This window comes from Oryzias melastigma, linkage group LG7 (genome assembly GCF_002922805.2).
Source record: "Oryzias melastigma strain HK-1 linkage group LG7, ASM292280v2, whole genome shotgun sequence".
NCBI lineage: Eukaryota > Metazoa > Chordata > Actinopteri > Beloniformes > Adrianichthyidae > Oryzias > Oryzias melastigma.
Genome location: NC_050518.1, coordinates 13,431,146 through 13,456,381, shown reverse-complemented (window position 1 = coordinate 13,456,381; position 25,236 = coordinate 13,431,146). Strand labels below are relative to the sequence as shown.

The following is a 25,236-nucleotide window of genomic DNA, read 5'->3' as shown; positions in this document are numbered from 1 at the left end:
CCTGATTGAGGGAGAGTTTAGGGGAAGTGGAGTTTTGTCTTTATATGACTTGTGTTCAGCATTGCCACTTTGTGTACACTATTTTTTTCTAAATTAAATGACTCCAATTATTCCCTAGTTCAGACTACACTCCGCCATGCTATAATCAGGTTCTCCTTTTGGTTTATTAAACCAGTTTCAGGTTTTCACTCAATACTCCTCAAATAGGTAAATAATGATCCAAATAAACACCATATTTCTCTATCCCTTTTTAAAGGATTTACCTGGAATAATCCAGTATTTGGTCAAATTGAGGAAATCCTTCAGCCAGCCAGTCGTGCACAGAAATTTGCCAACAAGGTCAGACTTGGTGCCTCAGGTGATTTTTGGATTATTACTCGCCATCAAACTATGAGGCGGGGATCAAAATGAGAATTTCTATCTGATCACCAGTGATTACAGGATGGAAAATGAAATCTTTAATCAGGAGAGTGATTATTTGAAGGAGGGTTGTCCTAACCTAGATTCTGCTGCTTGGAAAGTCTCGTGCTGCCTTGCAGACTCGTGGCACAGTTGGATCAATAAAATATTAAGCTACTTGTTAGTTTGCTCCTTTTCTTCAAAGGCTAAAATCATAAGCTTTTGATTTGAATCCGAATGGAGTTCCCCTTCTCCACATTTCCTCCTTTGGCCTTTCTTTCTTTTGCTATTAAGAGTATTAGGAAACAGACATGACTTGTCCATTTGCTCTACTTTTCCCTGTCTGCCTTTTCCATCTGTGGAGTCACTGCAGAGCATGTGCAGGGGTGGCCAGCATCCTGCCGCTAGAGAGGAGACGGATGGGGGGATGGGGGTAAGGCTCTCTGATGCAGCCCAGATGGAGCTTAACTGATCATCTCTGCAAAGTGACGCCAGTGTTTTGGGTGGTTTTGATCCCCGGTCCTCAGCTGAACCCTCAGATGAACAGATCAGTGTCACTATAAAATGGCTGAATCACTTCGGAATGGCTCGAAGCTACAACCCCCACGTATAATGTATATATCACGGTTCTGTCTCTTTTGTTTGACCTGACATTTTTTGCATTCTGTGTTTATCTCCAGGCGTTTGGACAAGCTTATTCCAACCACAAGAAAGTGGCGGCGGATGGAGAAAGCCGGGAAGAGTCTCTCATCCAGGAGTCGGCCTGTAAGGAAGCCTACTACGAACAGAGAGTCCTGGACCTGCAGACGGAGATCCGGCAGACGCGCAACATCCTTACCAACACCCAGTCTGAGAACGAGCGGCTTGGCGTCATCTTCCAAGACATGAAAGACGTAAGACAGACTCACGATCAGAACCACTTCACTCTTTAGAGGCTTCTTTAGATAACCTTATATTTGGAGTGCTTATTCAGAAAAACAACTTGGAGTGTACGAAACTGCACAAAAAGTGTAATTGAGCAGTGAACTGCTCTGAAGCTCGACTTTGATTGAAGCAGAAAGCTCCGTTCACACTGAATGCAATTTGCACTCCAGAGGTGTCCAGTTTCAATGTTAAGTCAATGATACAGATGTGATATGAGGTCCTGCATTCAAGAAGAGTTCCAAAATTCGAACTTTGATGAAGAAGATGCATCATGTCGACCAATCAGGAACTCAGTTTTGGCCAGTGATCAATGTGTGTACAGTATAGTGACAGAAAAAAAGAGAAAAATATTTTTACAGATGGCAGTGATGCAAACCTGACTTAAATCGATCTGCTTTATTATCTGCTTGTTCTCTTGTCTATATTGTTTACTTGTGTATGTTCTTGAAAAGCCAGTTTCTTAGCTGTCTTCTGTAGTGATCCTGAGTGGAGCTATAACAGAGAAAACAGAAGCCATAGGGATGTGTACCAAATGACAGTAGACGGCAGAATTAAGCTTTTTATAATTCAGTTGTTATTTTAGATTTGGTAGCAATTTCAACAAGTTCCCGTTAGCTCGAGGTGAGAATTAATAAAGTATTTTCTATTCTATTCTATTCTAGAACATGAGCACACATTCCTAAACGCTTATTTTAATACATGCCAGCGTCGGTGCCCCACTTTGGACATTGTCTAACTTCTATTGCTGCCGTTTGCATGTATTCATACTTAATTGACCTCATTAAAAGCTACAGCAGATAGCGTTGGGCTGTCTCCCCGTGGTTATGTGGTGTCTGAACGCTTGTGTGTAATGCCAGTGATGAGGACAACTCAGTAGTAGGAAAGTAACTCTGGACTTCACCAAGGAGGCTTTATGGAAGCACGTTTGACCTAAATTTAGCAGCCATGATGGAAGGAGAAGACACAAACGGACTCTGACAGGAAGGCTGGGAGGGCACCTTCTCTTTAGACAGGTTTCTTTGATGCTTAGGTTCAGGCTCCTTTGAAAGCAAAGTCAAAGACGGGGTTAAAAAAGAAGCTTGTTACCACTGGCTTTATTGTAGACTACATGAAAAGTCAATGTTCTCCCTGGTATATGTTGCATCACATGCTTATACTTTTAGTCTCCATCAGTGCTTTTCACTAGCTAAATATTAAAGTAAAAAAAGTGAGCATAAATGTTTAATCATTGCTCCATACTCAAGATTTTTTTTTAATTCCTACACTGTTATTTGCTTTAAGCCATTAGTTTTCTATTCCTTCATTAGTTTTGCTCAGTGAGATTAGCAGAGATGTCAGTTTTGCATCTCCGATTTTGCAATTTGAGGTAAAAGAATTAAAGAAAGACTTAAACCTGGGATGGCAGACGTCTGCTATAAATGATGCTGTTTTTTTAGTTTGTTTGAGTCACTTGAGACAGATGTGACAGAGCTTCTTACTAGGATTAGTAAAAGACGTAAAGTGGCACGTCCCTCAAAACGACTTAAGCTCCAGAAAAACTCATATTCCACTATAGTTTGGTCAGCTCCTCCTCAGATAATCATAATTACGGGAGTTATGGAAACCAGTTTTTCCCCACGAGACATGTTTTTGAAATTGAGATTCATGTTCCTGCATAAATTCCACCCTCAGCCTGCAGGCATTCATCAAGTATCTACTTGAACTAGATAGCTCTGTACAAGCACATTACAGCTTTCACCATAGTACTAGGTTTTTTTTACTGATGGGTACCTTCATTAATGGTTTGTAAAAGTACTGAATGTTTATTTTTTTGTAAAATTCATGGTTTTATTTATATTCCCATTTGAAAACTTATTGTTTATAATACCTAATCTAAACACTGTCTGTTGACTCAACAGTCCAGGTTTATGAGGCGTTTTCTGGCATATTAATGCCAGTGCCATTCCCTTTATGAACACAGCAGTAGGCCCCAGACTGGTCTAATTGGTCGCATAAAAGTGTCTGGAGTGTAAAGTGCCTCATGTATCGGAGATAAAGACACCCCCCCTAATGTCTCTGGTGGGTGCTAGGAGCGTGTGTGGCAGGCGAATGGAAAGAGCCAGGGCACTGAGGTTGGCATTGTGACCGAACCATCGGGCCTCAAAGACTCCTTTGTCTCCCTGATTTCAAATTAGCCCCAAAGCCTAGGCTGGGAGAGCAGGAGGAGGGCACTAGTCAATGGAGTAAATGTTACAAAAGAAGGAGAAGAGCCTTAAATCCGTTGGAGAAGATGGACTTAATGAGGGTAAACCCTTTGCCAGTTTTGGATACTGTTCTAAGAAAGCTTGACTAGTGCTATAAAAACCAAGAGATTGACTCAACGACCAAATTATGTAAATTTTACCTCAATATGTAACAAAGAATAATAAAAACGGGTGCTTTAATTACCTCAGTGGATTTGGTCTTTGTCTAAAACGTTCATTCAAAGCCGTTTTAGTTCCAGAATTGTATTTCACAACATACGTCATAACTTGAGCCTCCCAGACGGTCCCTCCTGCCAGAGAATCAGATGATGGCCCAAAGCGCTGAAAACTGAGATTTCCCTGCATGGTGTACAGGATTATACTCCCACAAAGAGCCAGCAACATTGTAAGGAGGCGCAGGCTAAAAGGCATGACTTCATTAAATTCAATCTCATGTCTGGAGAGGATTGTTAACAGTCATGGCTGCTATTATCCCCTCCAATGACGAAGGCTGGTAGAAAATTAGGGTTAAAAAAAAAAAAGATGTGAACAAGTCATCTACATTTAACCATTAAGCTTTAACACATTTTTATCCAAATATAAGAAAAAATTTTGGGATGCCAATAAGGCATTAAAGGCTTTCGGTTGGAGTATAATGGAACAGATGCTAAGGCGATCCGTTTCACAGGCAGAGTCGAAGCCTCACCTTGATGAATGAAGGGTCGGGGTTTGGTGGTACGGAGATTCAAAGAGCAGGGCTCATTGTTCCCAGTTATTATCATCTGTTGCCAGGAGGCTAATGTAATATTACCCTCGTTCCTTGGAGGCTCAGAGGTTTGGATGTCGACTGCCTAACCTTGTTATTTCATGTGACATTATTGCCAAGACGGATCATCTCCTTTTCTTTGCTAGATGAGAGGAAGATGTGAAAGGACAAATAGAGAGAAGGTCAAACCATTAGTTTCTAAAATAATAACTGAAAAAAGTAATAAAATGTGATGAGAAGTAGTAAAAAATGTCTAAATAAAGCCATTGAATGGACAAATGTTTTCATTTCAGCACTGCCATGACAAGGGATTGATTGTGTTGAAAGCTCACAATAATTAATAGGGGGCTTGAAACTTAGAAGAGCAAATAAAAAAATGCATCCAAAGTATTGGTGTGAATTGGAAGGATCCTGGTGACACAATACATATCCTGATACGTGTCTCACGATACATATTACGATATATCCCAAGACTGTACCAAAACAATTTTCACTTTTTTTTTTAGAGTATGACATAGAAGAAAAACTCTACCTGAATATTAATAAGAGTTTCAGTTCGGTACTCATTCCAAGTCAAAACTAGGTAGTGCATGTCTCATAAAAACAAAAACAGCGAGGCTGACTGAACGTTTAACACAAGCTAGTTCTCGCGAGATCTTGTTGTTTTGGTCACAGTGTTGAGCTGCCAACTAGTAGTTCACTCTGGAGTATAAATCGCACCTTTGGGAGAAAAGTGTGATGTTTCAGAACAAATCTGCCAAGCCAAGCATAGCTAACTAAATACAAGAATGCTAATCTTTTGATCTGTATGAGAAAAATATCAAAATTTAAGAGGAAAACAATCAGATTGTCTTCCATGTTTGTTTTGGACGACACTTCTTCGGCCGCTGTCGGTAGCAAATACTTATACTCAGATGCGGCGAGCTCTAGTGGTTGTTAGAGGAAACGTCAGCTAAAGGACAAGCAGTTTTTATTAGGAAAATAACAAATAAATGAGCCTATAAGTCACCCACAAATAAGTCGCTCCAGAGTACGAGTCGGCAAAAAAAACGCAACATATACTCCGGAAGATATGGTAAATGTCATCGTATCAGCATTTTAAATTAATACAAGTATTGCCAAACAAAATATCGTGATATTCGCTGAATCGATATTTCGTGAAATATCAATATTTCACAATATATCGCGAAATATCCATTAATTGAAACCTAATCTAAAGGGTTTCTATTGATTTTTCATTGTTCCAATAATGGGCTATACTTTGTTAGTTAACCAAACTAAAGAGGCCTTTTTATATGCTGGATCAATGGGTACAAATAAATCAACAGCACACACGGCTCAATCTAAACCCCAACATCCACTAATGGCTGCTAACAGGTTTTTCTGCATTTGTTCGACCCCCCCTCCTCCTCTAACTGACCTCAAAATAGCTCATCCGCTGTTCGGGATGGAGAGGCACGGTGTCACCCTTTGGGCTTTTCAGCAGTCACACACAAAGTATCACCAGCCATCACTCTCTGAGCTGCTATGACTTTTATGCCTTTCATTAGGAAATGTGACCTTAACTGTTGTGTTTTTTTCCTGCTCCATGGAGTCAGGCAGCCTTAATAGAATGACAGCTGCCGGCAGCAAAGATGATGATAAAAGCAGCCCTGCTCTCCCCTTGTTTGGTTGGGTTTGACAGCAGCACGGTGCCCCGAAGCCTCATTATTCCCCCACACGCTTTAAAGCTACTCCACATCTGCTTTTCGCTGCTCGTCTCCTATAGGTAGTCATTGGAGGGCTTTAGGTCATAAGTTTGATTCAACATGCCGGGGCATGACTTTTACTTGCTGCACAAATATAGGGCATTCTGGATTTTTTTTTCCTTTAAGATCTCCAGGGACCTCCAGGAAGAAGTAAACATCGCTGCTCCTGTTCATCAGCTCCAGTGGACCTTAAGCTCTAAAGCAGTTCAGCTGAGACTGATCCATGCTATCTACACTCACTGAGCGTGGGAGGACAGAAGCAAAGTGGGGGTTAGAAAAATCAGAGGAGCAGATTTTGCAAAATATTAAAATGAAGGGCAGTGGTAGTTGAGATAGGGGTGTGCAACCTAAGTGCTGCCATCTGGGAGCTGAAAGTGCACATGCATTTCACTGGAGTGCTGGGTAAAGAGTGAAATGCAGGTCAAGGGACTTTAGAAGATGCAGAGAGGATAAAGCAGATTTTTTATTCATCCTGTCTACACTGTTAAATTAATAATACTGCCATGTACCATCTGCGGGTCTGGCCATCACTGCTAAGGAGGCCAAACTGTGCGTAGGAGGTAAGAGGCTATATGGATTTGCAGAAATGCAAGTTGGCTTCTTTGGAGTTTGAAACAACACAAAGTGCCTTTACCAGAGCATTAAAGCAGCATAATCTTATACTTATGTCTATTAAGCACCAAACTTTTTCATTTACTGTAGCATATCGACAGACTGAGACACTCTACAAAGATTATGATGGGTCCATCACATTTAAAGTATAAGTTATGGAGGGATTTGGCAGACTTCAACACCAAAAGTGACTTACTGCTGGGAAAAAAAGCTTTCATTCTAAGAGATCAGACCAACCAGGTTAGACATGTTTGGCTTTTTTTATTTTAATATTTTATTTATTTATTTATTTTACCCATGTTGTTGTAGTAACATATACATAGTCTATGTTAAAGTCCCATTCCAATCATCTTTTGATCATTTTAAAAGCATTCCCAGTGGTCATTTGATTTTGATTATGCTATGTTTTAAAATCTAAAGTCTGTAAAACCGGTGATCAAGTTAAGTGTAATTTTGTTAATAAGAGGACCAACTGGGTTTTTTGTGGAGTTTTTTTCTCTCCTTGGTCATACTTGTTATAGAAAATAGTTCCTTTAGCTGCTGTAACTGTATGATGTTCCCTGGCAGTCTGGTCTGCACTTAAAAGTGTAGTGTGAAAGCTGTCCAACTAGAAAAAACAAGCAAAAAATATTAGCTAACCATTTAAAACTAAGATTCTTATTTTATTCGGGTGTAAAAGCATCTTTTGGATGTAATGGTGCAGTTTAGTCCTGCATGTGTCTAAGCCCAATCCATCTGTCATCACATCGCCTTTAGTGACGGCGGTAACGCCCTCTCTAGCCCGGGATCCCAAATTCTATTTCCTAGCATTGTTGGGGACACCAGCTTGTTTTTAGAAATCACACCCCGATTTTTATTCACACTTAATTGTGACGAATCAAAAACATTCCCTAGAGAGCTGTATAGTCCCCCACCAAATGAAATCCTACCGCAGCACACATGCAGCCCTCGCCCTGCTCGTACTGTCTGAAGGCTTCAGTGCAGTGTGAATACAAAGACGAGGTGAAAGGATCATGACCTGTCCATGAATTCTGATTAGACTGAAGTCGCATCCTAATTAATTGGCGGCTTTTATTCATCTGGATTGAGCAGCACTGACCCTCCAGCTGAGACACATAAACCCCGACCGACCGACCGGGAGGAGACCTGAACAGCCAGCTGGCACAGCTTTGCTGATTTAAGAAAAACACCAAAAAAAAAAAAATAAAGCCGTTGGGATTATCACAGTCTTAATGAATTAACTGTGTGTTTTGGTTACTACGAAATAATATTATCGATGTTTCTTTTTGCTTCAAATCAGCTTTCTGTAGAATAATAGGAGGGCAAAGGAGGTTAGTGGTAGTAGAACGGAGCTCATATTTAATGCAGTAATGCAGCAACACCAGAGCTTTCACACAAAGACACCCACGCTCCATACGCACACACCATGGCAAATACGCACACCCTTTCAGAGGCGATCATCTTCTCTGCAATCTGTGATTAGTCGGTACACAGGGTTATTAGCGAAGCATGTACTCTTCATCAGGAAGGATTTAGCTCTTTTTTCATAATTAGTTGAGTAAAAGGAAGGTAAATTCAAATTTTATTAAAAAAAAATTAATGATTTTCCAGAGATGATGAAAGTTTATAATTATGATTTATAAATATATGTTGTATGTATTGTCAGATTAACCCATGACTGGTTTATTTGGTCTTTGGTTATGCGATTTAGCTACTTTGTGATTGGATTAGGAAGTCACCAACTGGAATGTTGGTTAATTATCGCTATTGTAATTTTGTCCCAACAGTGATAAAGAAATGGAACATCAAGAACACAAATCCTGGTTATGTGTTGTTCTTAGAGTCTGATCTTGTAATAAGTACTAGGGGTATGCCAAAATATTGATATATCGCAATATTTAGTCCTGCAAATGATTCTCAATGGTTTCTCACCAAGTATTGATATTTTCTTTTCCTTTGAAGAGTTTGTAAGACTTTACATTCATCATTCTTTGGTGAGACGTTACTTTGGAGGTAGATAGGAGACGGCATACAAAACTGGTTGTTGCGAGCACCAATGTGCCTATTTGAAACTAATGTTTAATTTTTGTTCTTTTATAACAACAATTTTGCACTAAGTAGTGCCACTGCTGTTCAGCTTTACTATTGTGAACACTGAATTTTATAGATGATTCCAATTCAGTTGGTGTCAATGCTCGTCAAAGTTTCTGTATTTTTCTCCCCTTTGTTGATTCTCTCCCTCGCACCACAATAAATCCTGATGAAAATAAGTCACTGCTTACTGGATGCCCACTCCTATGAAAGAGATGTATAGGTTTCAATCTCTTTGAAGTCCATTCGAACTGAATGTGAGCTAATTTCTGGCTCACCGCCCAGAAAAACACCTGACACCTCGTCGTCCTCGAGCAGACTTTAGAGTGCGTGACCTTTGCTTTTTTTTGACAGACTGCTTAGGAAGCAGAGTGACAAACTGTTTTATTTAAGAGCAGTCAGTTCATAATTCTCTTCTCCACAGAATTGCGAGATGGTGGAACTCCAGAGGAATCAGCTGCGTGATGACATCAAGGAGTACAAGTTCCGAGAGAGCCGTCTGCTCCAGGACTACACCGAGCTGGAAGAGGAGAACATCTCCCTGCAGAAGCAGGTTTCTGTGCTCAAACAGAGTCAGGTAAGGGGTGGCGGAGTGCCGCACCACTGTGTTTTCTTGATTTGAACTTCAAATACGATAAAGTAGAGTGGGGTCAAAGCATCCCCTCTCTTCTGTGACCAGGTGGAGTTTGAGGGTTTGAAGCACGAGATCCGGCGTCTGGAAGAGGACACTCAGTTTCTGAACAGCCAGCTGGAAGATGCCATCCGCCTCAAGGAGATCGCCGAACGTCAGCTGGGCGAGGCCCTGGAGACCATCAAGACCGAGCGCGAGCTGAAGGCTTCATTGAGGAAAGAGCTGTCTAACTACATGAACATCGGAGACAGTCTCTACCACAGGTAAGTAAAACCAAGACTGTACTTCAATTCTGAAGAGAACAGGAATTTACAACAACCGCCACCTTGTCCCTTCAGTCCTCTCAGCATTTCTCTGGACGGCCTTAAGTTCAGTGACGATACCGCCACAGAACCCAACAACGACGAAGCTCTGCATGGATACGAGAACAGTTTTGCCAAGCTGGCCAATGAGATCGCAGATGACAACCGCATCTCTTCACCCAAAAAGGAGGAGCTCTTCTGTCCTGTGCCCAGCCTCGTCGATGACCTGCTGAGTGAGCTGAACATTTCAGAGATCCAGAAGCTCAAACAACAACTGATGCAGGTTTGTTTCTACTTCTGCAATAAACACACACCGTCTCATTTTACTGTAAAATATTGTTTATTACTTAAATTTTCTTTTAATCCTGCGCCAGTCTGCAGCAGGAATGTAAATCCCATTAAACCAAAGTTAATCCAGTGAGAGATACCATCTCCAGGCTACTGTGGGCCCTTAAGGCAGCAGGTGGTGGCACAGAAGAACCCGCCATCTGCTTCCTCATCACTCAATGCGTCCAAGTTCACGCCACATTTTTCACTTTGCACTGCAAAAGCCTCGTGGACTTGATAGTTGAGAGAAATCTGACTTTTAGTACCTTTTTTTTTTTTTAAATAAACCAAAATATATATTTGTTGCATTGACGTGTAGGCACCTCTGTTTTGGCAACAAATCTCTACGGAAACATTGAGCTGAAAATGCTGATGAAGATCTGAGTAATCCAGGCTAATTCCAGACAGCAGTGTGCCTTATTTCTGGCTAAAGCTGCCTGACAGTAATTTCCCAGAATCTTGACAGAAAGCAAAGCAGAGACAAAAAAAAAAAAATCTTTCAGTCACACCTGATTTATGCATGTATATTCACATCCTTGAGCATCACATTTTTTAATCCTGGTCCTTTTTAGTGAGATTAAAACTCATATATTTGAGATTACAGGTTTTTTTTAAACATTCAAAAACAATATTAAAGCAGTTTTTATAGGAAATCTTATGAGCCATTTTAAGCATGTGTGCATATTAAAAATAACAAAAATATAAATTGAACTTAAATCGATTCTAAATCCAAAGACCTCTGTATAATTTATAGATCAGCATTTTGCTGAAACGAGCAGAACCGACTCTGTAAGACGACCCATCTGGGCTTTATGCCAAGTGAACTGAGTGAACTTAGTCCAGCAAAATTTCAAGGTCATCCCCAGCCTGGTTCAAAGCTGCAGAAAGATGTCCCACACATCACTTAGAACAGGGGTCCCCAAGCTACGGCCCGCGGGCCGGATCTGCCCCATCTCCACATTTGGCCCGGCCTCTAATTAATTAAAGAGACGCATATTTTTTTTTTTTCCCCAAAATTTGGCTTTGAGATTGAGACCTGAAAATAACGTGACATTAGTACATGACAGAAAAACTCTGTTTGTATTAATCGCAGACAGAACTGCTAACAGAAAATGCAGTCGGCATCACTCGCAGACAAAAATGCTAACAGAAAACACAGTTAGCATCACTCGGAGACAGAAATGCTAACAGAAAATGCAGTTTTCATCACTCACAGACAGAAATGCTAACAGAAAACAGAGTTAGCATCACTCGCAGACAGAAATGCTAACAGAAAACCCAGTTGGCATCACTCTGAGACAGAAATGCTAACAGAAAATGCAGTTTTCATCACTCACAGACAGAAATGCTAACAGAAAAGAGTTAGCATCACTCGGAGACAGAACTGCTCACAGAAAATGCAGTCAGCGTCACTCGCAGGCAGAAATGCTAAAAGAAAACACAGTTAGCATCACTCGGAGACAGAAATGCTAACAGAAAACAGAGTTAGTATCACTTGCAGACAGAAATGCTAACAGAAAACGCAGTTAGCATCACTCGCAGACAGAAATGCTAACAGAAAACGCAGTTAGCATCACTCGCAGACAGAAATGCTAACAAAAAACACAGTTAGCATCACTCGCAGACAGAAATGCTAACAAAAAACACAGTTAGCATCACTCGCAGACAGAAATGCTAACAGAAAACACAGTTAGCATCACTCGGAGACAGAAATGCTAACAAAAAACACAGTTAACATCACTCGGAGACAGAAATGCTAACAGAAAACAGAGTTAGTATCACTTGAAGACAGAAATGCTAACAGAAAACGCAGTTATCATCACTCGCAGACAGAACTGCTAACAAGTGTTTTCTGTACAAACTGACCCTGGCCCCACATAGGTGACGATAAAAGTTATGTGGGCCACACAAGAAAAATGTTGGGGAGCGCTGATTTCGACCATCACCATTCTAACTCTCATCGTGAAGTGATTTGAACACAGGATCTCATGTCTGGTTCTGTTTTGACGGTCTCTTCTCAGATGGAGCGCGAGAAGGTCAACCTGCTGTCCAACCTGCAGGACTCCCAAAAGCAGCTTGAACAGGCAAACGGCGCCCTGTCGGAGCACCAGGAGAAAGTCAACCGTCTCACTGAAAACCTCAACGCGATCCGCAAGCTTCAAGCCAGCAAGGAGCGCCAGTCGGCCTTAGACAACGAGAAAGAGCGCGACAGCCATGAAGACGGAGACTACTACGAGGTGGACATCAACGGACCTGAAATCCTCGAGTGCAAGTATAAGGTAATTCACTTCTAATTTGACTTTAAGATGTAACACATGATGAAAACGTCTACATTTGAGGGTTTTTTTCATTGTGTCCAGGTGGCTGTTTCTGAGGCTGGAGAGCTGAAGGAGGAACTCAAGACGCTGAAGGCGGAATACCAGACCTGCCAGTCCCGCTATGATGAAGAACGCACCCGCTTGGAGAACGATGTCACCACTTTGGGAGAGAAGCTGGCGTCTCTGGAGAAGTCTAGTCAGATAGATAGAGAGGAAAAAGCTAAGCTGGAAAAGGAGCTGCGTAAGGTGAGAGGCTCTCTCATGATGGGAATAATAAACATTTGATCATTCTAGTTTTCTCACATTAGCCTTTCCTCATAAAAATTTCCTCTCCTTTTATTTCTGTAGTTGAGCGATGTGGCTGGTGAGTCCCAGGGAAGTCTGAGTGTAGCACAGGATGAGCTGGTCACCTTCTGCGAAGAACTGGCGACCCTCTACAACCACGTCTGCATGTGCAACAACGAGACGCCCAACCGCGTCATGCTCGACTTCTACAAGGAGGGCAAGGGCGGTCGGAGCAGCCCAGAGGGCCGCGGCCGCCGCTCGCCCATCCTGCTCACCAGGGGCCTCTTCCCGGAGCCTGGGAAGGCCGACCTCAGTGATGGGACTCCCTCACCAGTCTCCTCTCACCCTTCTCCTGTGTCTGACCACCGACGCGAGCCCATGAACATCTACAACCTGGTCGCCATCATCCGAGACCAAATCAGACACCTCCAGCTGGCAGTGGATCGGACGACAGAGCTGTCCCGCCAGAGAGTGGCTTCGCTAGAGCTGGGCTCCGTAGCCGACAAAGACAAGGAGGCCTGCATGGAGGAGATCCTCAAACTGAAATCCCTGCTCAGCACCAAACGGGAGCAGATCGCCACTCTGCGGACTGTCCTGAAGGCCAACAAACAGGTTGGTGGATGTGGAAAAAAAGGAGCTATTTGAAGTCAACTCAGCTGTTACAGCAGACGAGCGCTATAACAAGCATGAGAGGAGACGGTAGCCATATGGTGGCAGCTGCGCTAAGTATGCTAGTGGTCAGGAAACAGGATCAGCAATCCGAGACACAACAAATGTAGGGTGTGGATGCAGTTGTCTCGTAGCCCTTTAAGATATGCTTCTTGACATTAATTATGAAAAATCAAATTTGGCATCAGAAATTAATGAGGGGAAACCTCCAAATAACTGAAATGTGGCGGTCATACGGTCCAACTGAGTTAGACTTGCTGTTCTTCGCAGACTGCTGAGGTTGCTCTGGCCAATCTGAAGAGCAAGTACGAGAACGAGAAGGCCATGGTGACGGAGACCATGATGAAGCTGAGGAACGAGCTGAAAGCCCTGAAGGAAGACGCCGCCACCTTTTCCTCTCTTCGCGCCATGTTCGCCACACGGTAAGAGGCGTAGCTCCACCCACTCAGCAGACACGTCTATCTATACCTGTTCAAATGATTGTATTTCTCTGACTTTATCAACCACCAATAATTATGAACTGTACAGCTATGCTCTGTAAAGATCAAAACAGTGTGTTATTTTGTAAACTGCTGCTGCACGCACTAAAGCAAGATGCCTAAAGACAGGATTATTGTCATAATGTAATCCATGTTCACCATATGCTGGGTTTATCTACATGCATGTTTTGCTTCAGTCATGATCAGCCCCAAAAAGAATGATTAAAACCAATTGTAACTGGCGAGTACAGTACGTAATCAGGGTGTCACAAATCTATGTCACAAAAGCATTGTTTATGAGCAGTGACTTAGTCTCTGATGGGCCCCGCACACTTGCTAATCTTTTCTGATTCCCAGGAGAAGCCGGTCAAAGGTCCCATCCGTAATCCCACTTCAGTTTGGTCTGGCTTAGACATTCAACACATCGTAGACTAAGTGCTCACGCTGTCTAATCGTTTATTTGTGTACGAGTGCATGTGAGGGTGTACACTATAGTGAGGAAAAGTATTTGAAGTGAGTGGGAAGGCCTGTTAGATCAGAGGTTTTGATAGATCACAAATGCAGTCTTTAATTGTGTGAATGCTTAGTAAGTATTCACACAATAGTGATTCTCCTGCTCCTTTATTTATGTTTTTTTGTTATGTAAAAACTCAATCACACTTTCAGCAATTTCATCAATCTTGGTATCAAAATGTTCAAATGCATTTCAGCTTGTATTTTTGATATTCATAAACTTCATAGTTTTTGAAATATTAAGCAAAATATGTCTCATAAGAAATGAATAAGTCTTCACATTTCAAAATTTTAAGTACATTAAAAACACGACTTTAAATGGGCTATGTTTTAATCTTTTATTTGTAATTAAAAAAATAAAATCGAAGTTAAGCTAACATTTTAGCAACATGCTAACATTTTCAGTTCATTTTTTATCTTCTGAGGTTTTTATAGGCTAATTTAGAGTTTAGCTTCTATTTTAGCAACAGGCTAACGTTTTTGGCTAATTTGCTATCTACTCTGGTTTTGTAGGCTAATTTAGAGTTTAGCTTCTATTTTAGCGACAGGCTAACATTTTTGGCTAATTTGTCATCTACTGGGGTTTTTTAGGCTAATTTAGATTTTAACTTCTATTTTAGCAACAGGCTAACGTTTTTGGCTAATTTAGTTTACTGAGGACTTTTTGGCTATTTTGGAGTTTAGCTAGTATTTAAACAATATGCTAGTCTTTTTGGCTAATTTGGCCTCCACTGAGGGTTTTTTTAATGGTAAATAGTATATACTTTTTGGCTTTTTGGCTAATTTGTTATCTACTGAGGTTTTTCTAGTTGTCCACAAGTGGATGCATCAAAATCAAGTTTGTGGCTCGGCAATTGTAGCTTCTACATTATAGCTACAAACTTTTTCCAATATCGTTTTTGTCTGCTCTTTATTCACAACAATTCAAATAAAGAAATACTAAGAAATTCATTTGTTTAAGCCAAATTTTCTTTATATATGTGCATCATCATCAGAAAAAAGCCACAAGAACAGGATAAAACACAGTTTTTCAGAGAGGATCTTTAAGGTTTCTGGTATTTTTTTGCTAAGCAGAAATATTTAATATTATTGGCTTGATTTCATTGCTTGATGATGCTCTAGATTCACAAAGAGAGGGATGGGGCTTGTACTGTACTATACATTTAAGATTTTAGAAGTTTGTTGGTACCTCAGCACTTGTTTTATTGAACTGTAAATCATTGTCTTTGAAATTTGAGGGCTAAAAAGACTATAAAATGTAAACATCCAACTTCTAATCTATTTTTTTCGCAGAAATCCACAGTGATTGTGGCTTCTTTGAGCTAAATCTTTTGAAGTTTTTCTCCTTTGATCTGGCTTACAACTGTATTAGTTTCTGACAAGTATTTTTTTATTCCTCCGAAAACTGACAGCATGTTTTCTCCCATGTGGGTGAAACATCTCCATCATACTGTTCTGAAGTGCCCGACCCCATTTAACCACCCCTAATCCGGAGTTACATTCACCCTGTTTATGGTATCTACGCATTGGTATGTAAATGTCCTCCTTTACGGCTCGGAGTTGGGTCAGGGGACTCCTTTGAGAGGCGAGGGGACTTGACCAGGAGAAGTTTCCCACACTCCCTCCCTCCTTTGTGCCCCCCAGTCCCCCTTCCATCTTTCATAAACACCGAATCCGCCGTTCTGTAGTCGTCAGGGGAAAAAAGCGGAGGAAGAACCAGGCTAAAGACCCCTACAGGAGCCGGATTTTTCATGGTAATCATGAGAAAGCTGGACTTGTGTGTTGTGAGGATGTGTGGTCTTACACAAACACAATGAGAAATGGATTCACATTAGTGTTAGATTTGATAGTTAATTGTTTTTGTAAGTTTTTGTGCCTCTGGCAGTCTTTTTGTGCCTCTCCAGCTGCATTTTGGTATCATGTTAACAGCGAGCGCCGGCCTCTTGCATTCCTGAGACGTGTCTCAGCATGTTCCTGTCTGTGCCGAACAACAGTCACAGTCCACACTTGTCTCACATGCTCCTTTCACTCATTTTTTATTTATTCTTACTGTCATTTTTCTTTCTTCTGCCTCCTCCTCTGTGTGCGATCCATCAGCAGTCAGGCTTGGGACATCAGTGGGAATGAACATGGATGCTGGATCCCAACAAAAGGATGCAGATCTTTGTCAAACTTGTGAATTTGGCAACTCTTTATCCCCAAGAGGCAAACAGCTGCCTCCCGCCACCCCCCCCTTTTTTTTCTCCTCTCCATCCATTGTGCCTCAGCAGGCCTCAAAGGCTCCCTCTCTGTCCCGACAAAATCCACAGAATAGACCCCACGTATTTTTCCCGGGAAAATCACACGGCCTCCCACCCCAGTGCCGGACCCCCGTTTCAAATGGGGTTTAATGAAGTAGCACTGATCCCTTTTGTCCGGGTGTGTGTCCCACAGGGAATCGGGCTGCACACACAAGGAGTCAGGGCACTGTTTGTGTTCGGATGGTGGTCCGGCAGGGACAGAGTTCACACGACCCACAACCGTGTGCGGCGCCACACACCGCAGAAGCATCTGTGCTGCTTTCTGACTCTTGACTGCTAAACGTCTACGACTTTTTTTTCTACAAGCTGAAGTTTAATCAGATTAAACGGGTGATTAAACTGATTTCTGTTTCTCCATAACTTCAAATTAACTTACTAATTAACAACAAATGAATCTAACTGAAGATTTATTTCAACGATTAAATCCGGATTTGAAGTGGGGATTTTCTAAATACAAGTAATTGTTTTAAGATTTTGAGTCATACAAACTAAATTATTTGAATAGTTCACTGATGTTCATTTAAGCGACACAAGTCTTTTTTTTCTTTATCAGAAGCACAGGGTATGGATGATCTGCACTAGGATAGAAGACTGATGCAGGGGAGCAGGTTTGAACACCAGCGAGGACATGATTGGGCCTGAGAGGCGAGATAAGAGCTAGAAGGAATGATGAAAACAGCGTGCAACAGCAGATGACTTGTGCAGATAAAATACCTCAGCTCTAAATCCAGCTGAGTGACACCGTTCTGTATTTTTTGCAATTAATGCATGGACGTGTGCAGGGGAAAGAGGTGTTGTCGCAGTGCAGCACCCAGCGGTGAGGAGCAGAACGCAGACTTCACATCTTGCGGTTTTTGGCACACCGGTGAGAGCCGAAGGAGGTCAAATGAGGGGATGGTGCACATCGCTTGAGCTGGAAAATACTTTGTAGAGGCCCCAGGAGTAAAACACACACAACTCCTCTTCTCATATTCATTCTTTTCCCTCACATTCTTGACACCTTCTGTCTAAACCTAGAGGGAAGGCAACTTGTTCATATCTTGCAAAAATATTTGCACATACTAAAAAGCCGGTTCGTTTTGAGATTAGTTTGTGAAATTTGGTGCAAAGGACTGCAGTGCTAACAAGTATTATAAGCACATGTGAAGTGGCTCTCTGGTGCCATCTAGTGGCCATAAAAATAAATGCAGGGGCATAAAGTTTGACTGTTTTTTTCCAATATCTCATGTCCATATTTGTTTTAAATATGCCATATATTATTGTTTTTTAAAATTAGGACAGTAGATATTCATCAAAGTTTCAGCATAACAAAAACATAAATATGCCAGAATTAGCACAAGTGCTAAATTAGATCTGTTGTCCTAATGCAGGTAAAAGAGAAAAACAAGTAAACATTAAACATATTGAGATTTGACAATACCAGACAAACGTGAAAGCATATAGCTTATACAGAATATGACAGCACAAAGTGGACATAAACAGAGACAGAGAAAAAAACACAGTTTAATGTGGGATTTGTTTTAAGTGTGTCAGTTAGATCCTTTTTTTTGTATAAAAATATTATTTTTCTTATATTCCAAACTTCTTACATTTAATGAGTTGTTTTAGTCAAAATGATGTGTTGTGTTAAGATTCTTCCTCTTCTATCAACATTATCTGTGTTTATATTTCCCAGTGTAATCTGGGTTCAGAGTCGATATTTAGGCCAGGTCGTTGACCCTGAGACGATATCACATGTTTAGACCTCTGGTTGATGCAAAGCTTCTGTGTGAGACTTTTATTCTGAAAGGAAGAGACAGAAAAGCAGTGTGAACAGCTGAACTGGACCGATGAAACCCTGAGATGATTTGAAACTATAATAATAGTAATAATAATGGTGGACTACTTGTTTGCTGAAGGTGGCGGACAAATCCTCTTCCCTGAGACAAGCTCGCTAGCTTCATAGCTCATCTGCCTTTTTTGACTTTGTCCAAATATTCAAGAGCAGCTACTGCCCACGGCCTAAAATAAAGTACAAAAGAAGTTAGCTTTAGTAGCTTGAGCTTTGAGTATCCAATCAGAAGCGAATACATCCTCATGAAGCTACAGAGACTCTAACTCAAATTCTGATTTGGCTAAGGTTTAATTAGCTGTTTTTTATGGAAAGGAGCCGCAAAACGGGAAGCAGTGACTGTATGAGCGTAAGGCAGACTTTCATAAACCTAGCAACAAGTGAGGGCTAAAATCTGATTGGTTAGAAACTTTTATATGAAAAAAACCAGTCTGACAGTAGAAGACATCACTGAAGCTGATAGAACAGTATTTATATAAAAAACATTTCTTAGTGATTTAGATACTTCTTTTCAGATAATTTCAGGCCTTCACTGAAGGCTTTGCAGGCCTTGATGGTACACCACTGAACATAAGTCAAATCCAGTGGCGACAGATAAGTTAAATACAAGTTAAGTTGTTGACATTGTATTACGCCTCACATAATACAAACCTGCATGCGTGACTTTAAGGTTCTCCATCTTTGTTTCTTGCAGCTGTGACGAATACGTGACCCAGCTGGAGGAAATGCAGAGGCAGCTGGCTGCAGCAGAGGATGAAAAGAAGACCCTCAACTCTCTGCTGAGGATGGCCATCCAGCAGAAGCTGGCGCTGACGCAGCGCCTGGAAGACCTCGAGTTCGACCACGAGCAGACCCGCCGGGGCGGCAACTCTGGCCGGGCGAAAGCTCGCAAGGCCGCCCAGAGCGCCGCCAGCAACCCCCATGTAAGTCAGAGTCTCACCTGCTCTGGCTTGGGCCGCCCGGAGCTCAACAACGTGATGCCCAACGGCATTCTGGGAGGCCCCGTGGTCTTCTGCAGTGAGAAGTACAAGATCTACTGCGATTGAGAGGCGGCCTAACCGTCCGCGTGGACTGCTGTGTACAGAGGCGAGGAGGGGGGACCCTCCTCGCCTTAGAGTTAAAGAGCCCCACTCGCTCGCTTTGCTCCTGGCCGGCCTGCGCTCGTCTCCAGACTGCTGTTATACTAACCGGCTGCTGTGTCTGCTAATGTAAACGCTTCCGGGAATGCATGTGTCCACTAGACGCCTGGACTGCAGTAGACATTTCTGGCATGGGGGGGTTAAAAAGGGCCCTTGTTGTTTTGGGGGGTTTTGTTGGAGTGTCTATTCTTTCCATAGTGCTGTACGTGGAGCGCAAAACGGCGGCAGCTAGATGGGGCTGCCCGGGCGGCTCGCCCGTCTCCGTAAACACATCGCCGGGGTAGAAATTCATAAAGAGGAAGTCGACGTCGGTGCTCCTTTCAGAAAAAAAAACCGTCGCACAATCCCCTCCTCCCTCTCCGTCCTAAAATCAGCTGACTCTGTTTACAACAATATTAATAAGCGAGAATATGCAAACTCCCCGTGCTTTTGTGGCTAGGGGAGTGACAAATTCTAAACTCCTGAGGGGGTTGTTGGGTTTTTAATCGCATCTCTGTCTGGGCAGGAAAAGAAAAAGGAGCACCCCAGGTGTAGATTTCAGGATCAGTTTTTTTTTTTTTCAAGCTGTGATGCTAGCACACCGATACAATAGGGTCAGTAGAATCGCATGGCTTTGCAGCTGAAAAGGCGTATGAGCTTCTTTTCTTTCCGTCGTTGTTGTTGTGAGGTGTGTTTATGAGATGAAATCATACTCTACAGGGCTCTACATTGTGGAAAAAAGAAGAGATCATTGATGAAAAACAGAAAAAACGCGGCTTTTGTCTTCTGTGCGACACCATTTTGTCACGATGGAGCCATATTCCAACAGAGAAAGGATGAAATGTATCTCTGGGTCTAAATTAAGTGCACTTCAGCACAGGTGCCTCAGGTTCCTACTTCACCTATAATGGGTTCAAATGACTACTGTGAACAGAGATACACTATAGTTTTGTGCAAATGTTTTTTTTTCTTTAATTTTTTAAAGATTCTAATCAAAAAGGAGCACAAATAATCCAGATGAACAATTTGCAACCAACCGTCCGTGCGGCAAAAGTGCCTGTTTGACCCAAACTTGATATATTTATCTACCTGTAAATGTAAAGCCCTGTTCGCGTGTCTTAGCCTCAGCGGTTTGCCGTTTCCCTCCCCAGAACCCCGCTCTCATTCTCGTCGATAATCTAGATCGTCACCACTCACCCTTTAATTATAAAGAATAATTGCGGGGATTATATTTTTGTCAGGTGGTTTTTGCCTCCATGTATATCTCAGTGTTGAAGTGAAGGGCCCTCGCATGTATCGACTGCAGATGAAGAGCCCCTCATTTCTTTCTTTTTTTTTCTTGTTGTTGTTGACAACAAAACAGTTTTAGTATTTACGAAAGCTTTAAAACTTTGCAAGCTAGTATTAAGCAAATATAAAAACTATATACGAGTGGGGCTTGTGTTTATCAAATCCATGTACTGCTTGTGGATCGTAGACACACCGGCTTAAAGATGAAAAAAAAAAAAAAAGCAGGGTTGATGTGAGGGAATCCTGCAAGGTTTCAAAAGGTTTTCTACATAATCTATTCTTCAAATGATCAGGTAAAAAAAAAAAAAAATCTTGCAGGATCCTGCTCAAGTATTTCTTGAATGCAAAAACATTTGAAACGGTCAACCCTGCTTGAGCGAGCATCAGTAAAGCCATAGCAACCAGCATGGAGACGAGGCTATTGTACACTTTAGAGGAAATGAACAAAACAATCTCCTTAGGGGTCAGTCACTCTTGTGTTAGAGGTTCACTTAACATACAAGTGTGGTAAATGTGTGTTTGTGTGTGGACGAAAAAAAATAAAAAAGGTTTGGAGACTTACAGCGAAAAGCTTGAGAACTGCTGACGCCGATTCAAAAATATTTGAGCTCCTTAACGGTAGATAGATCTCAGGATGTGATTGTGACTAGAATCCCCCTTTTTTTTTTTTTTTTGGCATAGGAATCTGAGCGTCTAGTTTAAAAAAGTCAACTGTAAGGCTCCTCCTACCTCTTCCTGCAGGCTCCTCCCCTCCACACGATTCACTCCCATGTATAGGCCTGCACATGGTTGACCTGCATGAGAAAAACATGTCTCCTTGAGCTTAATCTGCACTCTCAGGATGGTTTGTTTGCTTCTCTCCAGCTGTGACTAGCTCCTAACACAACATCACGTTGCTTTGACTAACTGACTAACCGCTTCTTGGTGTTGCCCGAGCTGCTAAAAAAGTCACAAAAAAAGCTCATAATGCTGATAATTGCTTTTGTTTTCTCCGTTTTTGCAGTAATTTACTGTTTTTTCTACGTGGACGACGGATTACTGACACAGGCTCCTCTCCCGCAGTGATTTCTGCAAAAAAAATTACACTTATTTGGACTTGGAGAAAATAAAAAGAAATTCTATTTTGATGACAGAAATTTTTTAAATATTCTTACATTTTTAGTCAGGCATCGCTGGGGGAAGCACATTTCTCACCAGGGATTAATGAGAAGTCGGGGGATTTGTGTTTCTCTATTCAATTTTTGTTTTAATTTTCATTTAATCTGTGCACTTTCGTTATATAGGATTCTATTATTATTAACCTAATAGGAATCATAGTAGTGCTATGGTTTGTGAATTATCTACTTTAGGAATCAGAATTGATGCAATTGACTTGAGTAAATCCTCCACAAACCACATTTGTACTATTATGTCTCCATCCTCAAGATTTTATTCATCAAATTATTCTTTTGAAGTTGCTTTTTTGTTACATGCAACTTTATAATATGCTGTTTTTTGTTTCTTTTGTGTTTGTTCTACTGCCATGTTCTATACAAAAAGAAAAAAAGATCCAGGGTGATTGAATTCTGGGTTTTTTTTCACGTATTTATTATTCCTAGGAATAGTTCAAAAATTTACACAATGAAACTTGATAACGCTCTGACTCAAAAAAGAAAAAAAAAAGGTAAGTTGTATTTTTGGGAAATATTTGAAGATGCTTTTCCTAACTTCTTACCGAGGGCGTTCCTTACAGAAACACGATCGCTGGCCTACAGAATTCTCTGCAAATGCAACAATAAAATTCCAAATTGGAATTGTTTCATTCTCTCTTTGTTTATCGTGCCAAATCTTGGCACACCGTTTAGGTCGAAAAGAATTGAGACTCTGAAAGAAAAAAAAAACGAACTGACATTGGGAAAGGCACGCTCAAGCGCCTGGGTTTTGCTTTTTTTTGGTTTGTTTAGTTCATTTCTTGACCAGTAGTGCCTTTCATTGTTTCAAGGGAGAATCATAGATTTAGTATTTTAAGTTCCTCTTTTTTATAGGTGAGGACTTTAGGGGTTTGAACTGTGAGCAGCAATAAAACACAAAAAGGGAATGCCCCCTTTTTTCTGCATGAGTGAGATGATAGTTTTTAAATTAGCCTAATAACCGTACAATTGTATTGAATTGTGCAGGTCAGCGATCGATCAAGAAATTCAGGGGTATTGTTTTTTTTTTTGTTTGTTTTTTTCTTTTTGTGAAGCAAACTTTTGGAACCAAAAACAAAAAAAACAACAAGTTTGGCCTCCTGTTATTGAACAAAACCCTCCACGTCTGAATGCGTTGGAGCACATCAGTGTATTAATGGAGACATCCGTGTATCTCTAGCTCTGTATGGTGAAGGTAATGTGATCGCAATAGTGTTGTGGGAAAAAAATGTGCAGAAAGGCGCATTTTTCTCCTTTTTTTGTTTATTTTTAATTTTTTTATAATACTCTTGAGTTTGTTTTTTTATATTGTCATTTTTAAAAAATGTATGTTTTCAGGAAACAGAAAACAAAACCTGCATCAACAAGCTGGATTAGTGCCATTATAAGCCAGTGCTTGCTTGTTGAGGCGTTAAAAGAAACCGATACGGAAAAGAAGCCGAAAAGTCAAAGTGCAATTCAGAAACTGTTTCAAGTTTTTACACTATTTTAAATAAAAGTTTTCTGTTTGCTGGAAGCGACAGCATTGTAATAATGAAAGTAGCTTTGCAAACTATTGTCATATTGTGTTTCAGTATTGATCCATAATAAGAGTTTGATATCTTTATATGAAATAACGACTTCACTCGTATGTTGGTATTTATTTGAACTGTCACACGTTACTGTATTCTTATCGATAATGTGCATTATGATTAGTGGCATATTAATTACTGCTATATGTCATATGCATGTTTCTCAGTGATGAGACCTTTACACAGAAAGGAAAACAAACATGGAAACTTTTGTCAAAATTTGAGGGGGGAAAAAGTCTAATGTGTTACTACTAAAGTAATCCTCGGAAAGTGTTTTGTTTGTTTTCTAGATAAGTGGTGAAATGGCTGTGTAAGGGTAGTCTTACTGATTAAAATCAATAAATGTGACCTAAGTCCTAATGTGTCTCTGTGTCATTATATATATTGAGGTCGTGCACAGCAGGCTCAGGTGAAGGGTTAACTAGTTTTGCAGCTCTGCTGCTTTATTCCCAGCTGGAAGCCTGTGGAAATGCAACTTCCCAGCTGTTCGTCGTGGCTCCAGGACATGATCTAATTTCACACAATGCTCCGAACACCTCCACACCCCCCATTCCAGTCCAGTCTCCCTCTGCTGTGTCACTGAAATCTGCCCCCTCTTTCCTCTGCTTATTTCCATTTCCCATCATCCCCTCCTCCCTTACAGAGATATGTCCGTGCACTGATCGGATGCAGCTTTTTTTTTAGCTTTTAGTAAACCAAGAATTTCCTGTCTGGACTCTGGAGACCTTTGACCAATTAATCTGGGAGGGGGAAGATGTTTGTGAGCCATTTCAGAAATGAAATCTTTTCACATTGTTTTTTTTTCTTTTACTCGGTCCATAAACACACAGGCATTTTTAATACTTAGAATCACATAAAAACTACTGCATTAGTCTTCAAGATTACATTTATTTATTGTATTATTTTCTTAATTTAAATAAATGCCTCAAAACAAGTAGACAAATTGTTGTTTTATACATAGACCCCTATTTTAAACAGCAAAAACAGCCCAATAATAGGAAAAGAACACTAAACCGAGGAAGAAATCAGAAAGTTACTTCAAATTAAAAATGTACGGCCCAATAAAAAGGATTTTTTTGCTAGTTCTCACCAAATGGTTTGTATTTTTTTAAGTTTTATGTACCTAAATGTAGCTTATTTCATAATAATAAGAGGAAATAACTAAATAACTAATTTTCAAACTGAGAATTATAGTACAAGTTGCTCCATCTTAATAAATGCTGGCGTTCAGTGTTAAAGCTGTCTGACAGATTTAATGTGGCTTCTCCATGTTATGGTGTGTGTTTCATAGAGTGCATTTAGATGTACAAAAAAAAAAAATAATTCAAGCAATTTGACTTTTTAAAGTCTTAAATCAAGTTTTTTTTCTTATGTCAAGAGCATGGAGCAAAAAGATTTGGACTCATTTTAATAATACTTTTCTCATTTCTAGATCCTTGCTCTTAATGAGAGAGAAAATTCTCCACTCTGCTGATTTTGAGAAAAGGTTGGAAATGTGTGGAGCAAAGATGAGCTAAAACAACTTAAAAACCTGGGAAAATAACCTAAAATGCCTTGAAACAATGTTTTAAATCTTTGCAAATAAAATATAGGTGGTGGCAAATTTATTACAATGTTCTCGTTTATTTCTTTTTTTTCTTTTTAAGTGAATGTTGGCAATAAAAACACAAA

General features: G+C 40.7%; 1 protein-coding gene and 1 long non-coding RNA gene across 4 annotated transcripts in view; one reads left to right on the top strand and one right to left on the bottom strand.

Annotated features, from left to right (window-relative positions):
- Window positions 1-23,925, top strand: part of LOC112159025 (protein bicaudal D homolog 2) — a 39,613-nt gene extending 15,688 nt beyond the window's left edge. Inside the window, exons 2-11 of one of the 2 annotated variants that reach the window (XM_036212790.1) lie at window positions 1,080-1,292; window positions 9,187-9,339; window positions 9,442-9,656; window positions 9,732-9,978; window positions 12,044-12,301; window positions 12,383-12,586; window positions 12,689-13,237; window positions 13,565-13,716; window positions 19,112-19,340; window positions 21,829-23,925. In XM_036212790.1, coding sequence (XP_036068683.1) covers window positions 1,080-1,292; window positions 9,187-9,339; window positions 9,442-9,656; window positions 9,732-9,978; window positions 12,044-12,301; window positions 12,383-12,586; window positions 12,689-13,237; window positions 13,565-13,716; window positions 19,112-19,340; window positions 21,829-21,831 — 2,223 coding nt within the window. In that variant the 3' untranslated portion in view covers window positions 21,832-23,925. Of the gene's footprint in view, window positions 1-1,079; window positions 1,293-9,186; window positions 9,340-9,441; window positions 9,657-9,731; window positions 9,979-12,043; window positions 12,302-12,382; window positions 12,587-12,688; window positions 13,238-13,564; window positions 13,717-19,111 lie in introns of both variants that reach the window. The other variant, XM_024292814.2, reaches the window with a different exon arrangement.
- LOC118598952 lies at window positions 18,089-21,619 on the bottom strand. Of its 2 annotated transcripts, XR_004948190.1 has the most exons (5): window positions 21,555-21,619; window positions 19,358-19,429; window positions 19,069-19,158; window positions 18,472-18,587; window positions 18,089-18,368 (listed from the first exon to the last, which is right to left on the bottom strand). It is a non-coding gene; the product is annotated as an uncharacterized LOC118598952 (long non-coding RNA). The 2 variants fall into 2 exon arrangements; XR_004948191.1 differs by lacking the exon at window positions 19,358-19,429.
- Window positions 23,926-25,236: the final 1,311 nt, after the last annotated feature.